At 29.0% G+C, this 9,339-nt stretch overlaps 1 protein-coding gene across 1 annotated transcript in view; it reads left to right on the top strand.

Moving 5' to 3' along the window:
* The first annotated feature begins 3,415 nt into the window (after nucleotides 1-3,415).
* LOC108757518 (aminopeptidase N-like) overlaps nucleotides 3,416-9,339 on the top strand; it is an 11,483-nt gene continuing 5,559 nt past the window's right edge. Inside the window, exons 1-6 of the mRNA XM_018501959.1 lie at nucleotides 3,416-3,459; nucleotides 4,634-5,089; nucleotides 6,237-6,420; nucleotides 7,694-7,841; nucleotides 7,982-8,063; nucleotides 8,597-8,943. Of these exons, the coding sequence (XP_018357461.1) occupies nucleotides 3,416-3,459; nucleotides 4,634-5,089; nucleotides 6,237-6,420; nucleotides 7,694-7,841; nucleotides 7,982-8,063; nucleotides 8,597-8,943 (1,261 nt within the window). The remainder of the gene's footprint in view (nucleotides 3,460-4,633; nucleotides 5,090-6,236; nucleotides 6,421-7,693; nucleotides 7,842-7,981; nucleotides 8,064-8,596; nucleotides 8,944-9,339) is intronic.

Genomic DNA, 9,339 nt, shown 5'->3' on the forward strand with positions numbered 1-9,339 from the left:
TTCTTTTTTTTTAACTGAAAAAGATACTATCGTGCCAAACACGAATCATTAATCTAGGACAACATTTCAAAATATTTAAATGATACAGTTTGAGATTATGAGAGTATAAAGCCTTAAACACAATGCGGAGGAATAGCGATGGAGATAGGAATAACACGATTTCAATCTATCAGAAAGTGTGTATTCCAGTGTACCTAATTTCTGAAATCGTGTTGTTCCTATCGCTATCGCTGTTCCTTGGCATTGTGTTAAAGACTGAAGGCCCTGCACACAATGGAGGAAATATTAGGAATAGGAATAAATATTATTTCAACCTATCAGAAACCGTGTATTCTAATGTACTGACGTTGAGTATTATCTGCTGGTAAATTCGGCACACGTGCACTGACTCCGCTCTAGTGCTGCTCTGACATGGTGCAAGTGCAGAACCACTTTAGTGCTCTATGTTAGAGTATAGATATCTAAAACTCTATCCTATGTCAACGCTGAAAATCTGCAGTTTACGTTATATATATTATACATTTTCAGTAATGAATTTCGTGGAACTCAGCCGTACATGATGTAAAGCCAGATATATGACTGCGCATTATGATGTCACGTGTCGTAACGTATAATGTGTAATGAACCAATAAGAAATGACCAAAAATGCAGCCACGAAGTTCAAATGCTAAATTAATATACGCTAAATATATTATACGCTAAATTAACTCATTAGTTCTCAATGATATTTTTTCTTTGATATTTTTAGTGACATTTTTAAATATAATTAATAACATTTGACTGAAAAGATGGAAAAAATTGTTACGAAAATTTTACATTAGTTTCCAGTTTCCTATTTATTTTTTAAAGAAAGCTTTGCACGACCGTATTGAAGTCTGGATTTCATACATTGTATTTTCTCAATTGTATACTCAATTATTACCAAATCGTTATTATAACTAACAATAAGTAACAATAAAAAAAGTAACGACGTTACAAGTAACGCGTTACCTGTCATCCCTGAAAAATACTTACAATATATGTCTTTGACGTCCTTTAGCTTTTACCTGCTCTTAAGTTTAACGAAGCTTCTAATTTTATCAAGAAATATGGCAGTGTCTCGACATTAAGATATACTTAACTTCCAAAAAAAAGTTCGAGTAAAAACATGTTGAATAAGTATAATTTCATTAATATAAGGCGTGAGAAAATTCAATTATTGAATTTACCCTTTCAATTATATTTCAAAATTTATCATATAAAATATAATAATTTCAAAACTTTACATTAGTTAACTGCGTAATATAAAAATAATCAATGTGTAAATACAATGTGTTATTTTTTCATTCTAACTTCCCGTTTATATTTATTTAAATTGATTTATCATATTGTTCTGAAATATATTTTCTAACAATTCAGTTTCATAAATTAAAAAAAAAAATTGTAAGAAAAATATTTATTTAAAAATACATAATATACTACGTAAGTTTATATAAAGGAAGCAAGTTGTTACATATTTCCGAATAAATACTACAACGAGATCTGTCAAAAAATTTACTCTATATTATATTACAATACAATATATTTTTACATATAGTTTTAAATATAAAGTTTTAATTTATTTATCTGACATTAATAAAAACATTAGTAGGTGACACACACACACACACACACACACACACTTGTGACAATCTATCTTATAATGGGGCAGGTTGTATTACAAATGTTATTCGCCTTGTCATATTCTTTTTAATGTGAGATAAAAAACTTTAAAAAACTTTTATAAAAAAAGAAAAAATGTACGCGCCACAAATGTACGCTTATAAAATTTTGCCGTACGATGAAATTTTCAAGCGTGTTAATTGGCTGTAGGACAGAGAAATCCAAGATCCTCTTCGTCTCGCAGCCCAACAAGTTTGAAAAGCTTGGAGTAGATATCTGGTAAATGTAAAAAAAAAACGAATAAATGTAAGAAAACGGGTAAATATAATTTAGTCTAAGTACATACAGATATGACAGAGTTAAAAAATGGAGGGCTCGATTTTGCGCCCGCATTGGCTGTACAGCATAGAATATAGTAGCCTTCAAGGTTGAGAGTATAAGAAATTATATTAAATTTTATCAAGATTCAACATAATATAATTTTGCTTACGTAGATAAACATATAATAGATATTATAACCGTTCATATTTAAATCAATTTTAATTTTCATGTAAATACTTCTAAAATGACTAAAAAAATGTCTCGATAAATGTATAAAACTTTTTTAGAGTGTCACTATATGCATTAAAAATATAATATGTTATTAACAGTTTGATGGCAGAATATATCAAACATATTCGAATAAATGAGTCGTACATATTCATCCACATTAAATTTGTATTCCACTGAAAAGAAAACCGATTAACATTACGTCAACTAATATAGAATGTGTACATTAAAAGAAACGGAAATTTAAATGACATTTTGTATTTATCATGTAAGTATTTATTATGTATGTCGTTGTCGATGATATTAGTCTGTTGTGACTTCTCGGAAGAGAAAGATAGCAGCCATCGGAAACATTTTACTACAATCTATATTTCGTTTCGTTATCATTGTTGCGAACATAGCAATTAGCAGTGGAAATTATATCTCAATAGTACAATTTTATTATATAGGGTAAGTTCCTAAAAGGATAATATTTTATTTGTAGTGTGCACAATAGATTATTTTTGAAATAATGGAGTTGTGAAAACATTATTTGACTTTTGACTAAACGTTACGTGTTTAAGAATATGTACGTAAAAACTGAATTATATAATAGCTTCAAATTATGTTCTTCAAATGTATTCAATAAAAGTTTTATTTCTTTAAAGCGGTAAAATATGATCACTTTAATGTTGTTTTGTTAGGTACTGTATGAATATAATATGCTATAACTTTTGCTATTTGTAAAGTATTCGTAAATGTTTTATGACTTAAAATTAATTTGCCTTAAAAAAATGTTATAGTACAAAGTAAAATTTTTTGTAGTTATTTATAAGATATTCATATGACTTTAAAATATCAATAAAAAAGCAATGTACATATTCAATAAAAAATGTTTGTTAAAATAAGAAATAAAAACGTTTCAGAATTTATCGTTGGTGTAACAATATCTTTAACATAAACACAACAGTGCTGGAAATATTACTAAAATTAAGAATGTTTAGTGTTCCATTAATATCATTATAAACCAATAAATCAATCAATTGGGCTCTTGAGATAATTAATTAAAATACATAAAACTAAATAACGGGCAATTAAGAGCCTAAAAAACGCAGTAATTCGTGCGGTACTTATACACATATAATTGAAAAATTATCTATTACATGAACGTTTCGGCTATGTTCGAGCCATCCTCAGCGTTTTACAGTTCATAATCCTAACAGGAAGACGATCTAAAATTCAGACCATGGAGTGCAGTAAGCAAATCTCACGGATTACCTTATCCGGAGAGTGAGTGTAACTCTCAATTAGTTGATTAACTGATTGAAATGTACATCATAACTGCACAAAAATATATATTCCATAAATTCAGTTGACAAGAAAGAAATATTAAATAAGTAATAAGACGACATAACGTTCGCAGTGTCAATCGTAAAGTCAACTGGCTTGAACATAGCCGAAACGTTCATGTAATAGATAATTTTTCAATTATATGTATATAAGTACCTCACGAATTACTGCGTTTTTTAGGCTCTTAATTGCCCGTTATTTAGTTTTATGTATTTTAATTAATATAATTATAATTACAATAATATAACGATTTCGATAACCTCCCGCCCTCCCTCTCTCCCCCTCACTCTCTCTCTCTCTCTCTCTCTCTCTTCCCCTCCCTCTCTCTTTCTCTGTAATCACAGACAGCTATGTGCATTGCTTTTTTATTGATCATCATTAGTATCCTATAATTTATTAAAAACTTCCTGGTATATATTTAGAACGGCAACCGGAGCAACATGAACGTAGCACATATAAGTAGCACCGTAATATTTATCATAGCAATAATTATTCTCAATAGTAAAGAAGTAAACAGTTTTAGCGTTCCAAAGGAAGCACCTTATAACATGACACCCGTGCACTATCATATAGAGATACTTGACTACACAGACATAACTTATCGATATATTGGTAACAATGCTTTATTCTGGCACAAGATACTCGATTTAGGTCATCATAATGGATCATTTGTTTTTGATGGAAAAACCCGTATAACCTTCAATGTCCTTAAATCGACTCAATATATAAGATTGCATCAATCAAATCTGTTAATGAGTCGTCTAAATATAACTTTGACTACAGATAGTGGTATAATATATATATCGAATAAATACAGTTATTACTATGACACGAATATTTTAGAAATTGTTTTATCTTATATATTATTTCCCGGGCTCTACACATTCAAAATAGAATTCTTCGGTCATCTTAGAGAAAACCATAAAAGTATCCACAAAGTTTTCTACACGGGAAATCGCACAGCGTGAGTAAATATTAAATAGTTGAAATTATATATATATGCATTATATGCACACAATAATATAATTATTTTATAAATTAAATCAAATGGTAAAAAGTATATTATTATTTAATGTTATTTAAAGCAAATATAACTCTTATTAAATTGTTGTAGATTATTGTTCGGTCCACACATCCAAGCGAATGGAATGCGGCAATTGTTCCCTTGTTGGGATGAACCGCACTTCAAGGCCACGTTTAATATTTCAATAATACATCCTCGCTATTATTCGGCTTTATCAAATATGCCGACAAGGAAAATGACCTATGAAAGTTATAGTGATTCATTACGCACCAACTTCCATATTACTCCTCTAATGTCTACTTTTCAAATTGCGATAGTTGTGACTGATTATTATGACCTTAAAATTAACGAAAACGTTACTTTGTGGTGCGACTGTTATTCAGTAGAGCAGTCTCCCCGATTGGAGTTTACACGAAGAATCATAAATGATATCACATTGCACTTAAAATCTGAATTCAGTGGGATAAATATTCCAAAAATGGATCATGTTGCAATTCCAAATTTTCCACAAGACGGCACATCGAAATGGGGGCTCATCTTTCATACGTAATACATACTTCTAAATATATAACAATTTGTTAATTGAGAAAATTATTAAATCAATTGAATATTTAAAACACTTGAATTTTTACGTATATACATTTTTATAAGAAATCTTCAGTTAATTATAAAAATTCAATTATTGAAACAATTATTAATCCGTGAATCAGGTGGGGTGTGACCCCAGCACACACACACAAGATGAATTTCTATAACTTCGTAAAAAATACCGCGCGCCTGTTGCCGGTTTCGTGCAAATAGAGAGTGCGTTGTCGCTAATTATTAAACTAAATTATAGCATATTTATGATGAAAAGTAGCATATTTAAATATACCCATACATGAACGATGTTGATTTTCCACCTGGTTCGGGGAGGGTTAATAACTATTATTACACTAGATATTATTAATTTTATACAATCTGTACTTTAAAGTAGATATGGAATTTGCAATTGCATTCATTTCTAAAAACAATTCAATTTTATTTTATCAGCAGTGCATAAAAATATTGAAATATAAGTATCAGAAAAAATTAATAACATAGAGGTATTTTTTACATTATTCCGTAACAAAATACATTAGAATGAAGTGTAAAATATTTTAAGTGTTATTGACATTTTAATAATTCCTCATAATAGATTTATATCTAAAATAATTTTAAAAAATCAAATAATTAATAAAGAAACATACTTTTATTGAAAAAGTAGAGATAATCATGAAACGACTTCAAAACTTGCACAAATTAATGATTTTATCTATATAATCTGTTTCTCCGTGCTAAAAATCTACTTATATAATATTTTTTCATTTGTCTTTATAAATTTCATTGATAATTGTGCCTGCCACTTTATACGAATCACCTTGTATATCAAATGTGACCTGTTGTGCTTTATTAGTAGTCACCAAAATCATAATCCATTATCTGGAGATACTGGTAGTGTCTAGGCGCTAAGCCAAGCGCAGCGACACTGCCGTGGCTACTTTACGCGAATTCTATATACGTGTATAAATTAATTAGAAAAACGTTTTATACGCATCATTATAAACAAATTATATATAAATTTAAATCTGTAAAGAAATTAATGTTTCATCAACCAAAAAATAAGCAATAATTTTTACACGGAAATTATTAAAACAATTGTAATAATTTTTAGAGAAGCCAATCTTATATGTGATGAACAATCAGATTCATTTATGCACAAAATAAAAGTCGCACGTTTAATAGCACCCAAAATAGCATATCAATGGTTTAGTAACGTATTCAGTTATAATTGGTGGACTCCATTCTGGTTACACGACGGACTTGCTACTTTGTTTGGAGAAGAAACCATCGCTAAGGTTCTTATATTTATCAACATCGTAATATAATAAACTTAATTTAAAAAATTTGGTATATCTATCATTTTTATTCTTTAACACTTAAATCTGGCACACTTACAATCTTTTTTTACAGTACATACGAAAAATGTCTTAAAAGAAGAAAAACCTTACGCCAACTGCATAGAAAAGGTATCAAATATTACATTCCTTTTAACAAAAAAAAACGGATATGAAATAAATGCAATTAGCTAAGTATTTCATAACGCAAGCCATATAGATAGTTTGAAAATGACTAAAATGTTGACTGAATTGTAGTGAAGTAAAACTTGGCGTTCCCGGGTTGGTTTAAAACGCAATATTGTAGTACCAATGTGTCTTCATAGTACGGAAATTATTTGCAATACGAATTAATAAAAAAGTTATTACATACAATATTCTACAGACATATACAATACATGAAAACAATAATTCAACAAGCAAGATATGTTAAAATTGCTTACTAATTTTGTAAATTCGTTATCTATATATATATTTCTACATCTAAATATTATCAATATTATTTATATATATTATTTCTCCATAGTTTATATCACGTCTGTTATTTGTGAGTATATTTTCATGTTCACAAACTAGACACTATATATATATATTATATATATATATATACATATAAACTATATTTACATACAAATGTCAATTATTTTTATATTTTAATTTATAATACGAATATTGTGACGAGATAATACATTCATACAAATGGAATTAATGTGACCCGGGCACGCCAAGTTTTTTCTTCACTATAACCCATTTGACCAGTTTAGTCACTTTCAATATATTTTACGTGTCTTGCGTTATGAAATACTCGGCTAATTGCATTTATTTCGTATCCGTTTTTTATTAAAAGGAATGTAATATTCGGTAACTTTTTTATACACTAAGCGTACATTTTTTTCTTTTTTAAGGGGATGCTTATAGCAATAAAATATTTAGACAAAAATTTTAAACTGGAATAAAAATGACAATGTAAACATGACTCGTAAAAGCCTTTTCAATTAAATGTTAAAAATTTTTCAATTTAAATCGTTTAAACTTTTAAAATTGTATGAAGTTTTATTTTAAGAATTACATTCATTTTTTATTTCTCAACTGATTTATGAACTTCGTAAAATAATTTTAACAAGAATGTGCATACATGTGCACACAACATTAAGCAGCAGCACATGCTACACCATCCCAATGAGGATAGTCTTTCACCTTTACATTTTGTGTAATTAAGAAACATTGCTTTTAGATCTTCAATGATTCTAAAATCATGGATTTCCTCATAGTGCAGAATCAATACGAATCTCTTCATTTGGATTCTCACTTTGACATGAATCCTCAAATCATCAACCTGTTGGAAATTGATTCACTTTTCAGTTTTCCTCGTTATTTAAAAGGTAAGAATAGTTAAAGGATATTTTATTAAATATTTGTACATACGAATATTATTAAAAAAATTAATGTAAAAAACTTAGATAAACAAATTTTGTTCAAAAGGTTCAATTTGTGATTGATTAACATATATGTACCATTACAGCACTAACTGTTTTACGCATGCTCCAAAGTGCAATTACCGATAAAGTGTTTCGAAAGAATGTTCGTACATATGTAAACAGATAGTGAGTAAATATGTCAACTATAATTTCGTCGTATATTGTACTTATATAATAAATTTAACAGTTATTATAATTTTATGAAGTTGTTCGTAACTTTTCGTAATGGTTGCAATTTTTCTGAATATCTCTTGATTTCATATTTATAGGTACATATCTTTCTTTTCAATCAGTAATCACATAATGTTCGTAACTTTTTCGTTTTTCAGGTATCCTTCATTTTCCTTCATCTGTTTAATTCATTAAATTCGTTATAACTTTATACAATTTTTTGTGTCATTCCTTAATAAACTATTGTATAAAATTACCTACTTAAAGTGTTGAAATTAAACTGAATTTTTACAAATTGTATTACCAATAGTAATATATAATAGGACTTGTAATATATCTGAAATAGAAAATTGAAATATAATATATTACAGAATTCCATCTATATGTACAAGTTAATATGTAATCTTAAGTAATGAGTACATATTTACGTTGTACGCAATACATTATTTTGATCCCTGACAATAAATTTTTTAATTTATCACTTTTAGCTCAACGGTTTCTTTTGATTTCTGGTCCATGCAACCTATAAAAGCATTTAAATGTTATATACCATCAGATAAGTTCTTAACTTGGATAACGTATAGGCATTATCAAATTGTAACCATGGAGCAAGATGAAACTGATTCTTACATTGGAAGATTGTCGCAGATGTATAATCCAATCGGTCAGGAAAGATGGTGGATACCAATGAATTTAAAAAATTATAACTTACCGATCGCAGAAACATTCATGGAAAGTTTGACAACATGTTTAACACCAGATTCACCGTCTGTTACTTTATATGTGCAACACATTGATTGGACATATGATTGTATAGTCAACATACAGCGAGCAGGTAAATGTGTCTTAAAGGATTAGAATTTATGGTATATAATTATTTGCAAGAGTATCTCCCTTTCTACTTTCCTGTACATACATATACACACATAACACATCGGTCAATAAGTCCCGAGGCTTTTTGTGAAATGGCAACGGTAACGAAAATTTCTTCTTGTTACCATCACGCGCCATCTCTTAGATGACAGGAAAAAAAAATTCATGAAAATCCGCCCAGTAGTTCCCAAGTTACACCGCTGTGAGTGACGGTACTCTTGGTAGTCGTCTGTTCCACCAAGACAACGCGCCGTGTCACAAGTCACTGAAAACGATGGCGAAATTGTACGAATTGGGCTTTCAACTGCTGCCGCACCCACCATATTCTCCAGATCTGGCCCCCAGCGACTATTGGCTG

Source organism: Trachymyrmex cornetzi, unplaced genomic scaffold (genome assembly GCF_001594075.2).
Source record: "Trachymyrmex cornetzi isolate Tcor2-1 unplaced genomic scaffold, Tcor1.1 scaffold146, whole genome shotgun sequence".
Taxonomy (NCBI): domain Eukaryota; kingdom Metazoa; phylum Arthropoda; class Insecta; order Hymenoptera; family Formicidae; genus Trachymyrmex; species Trachymyrmex cornetzi.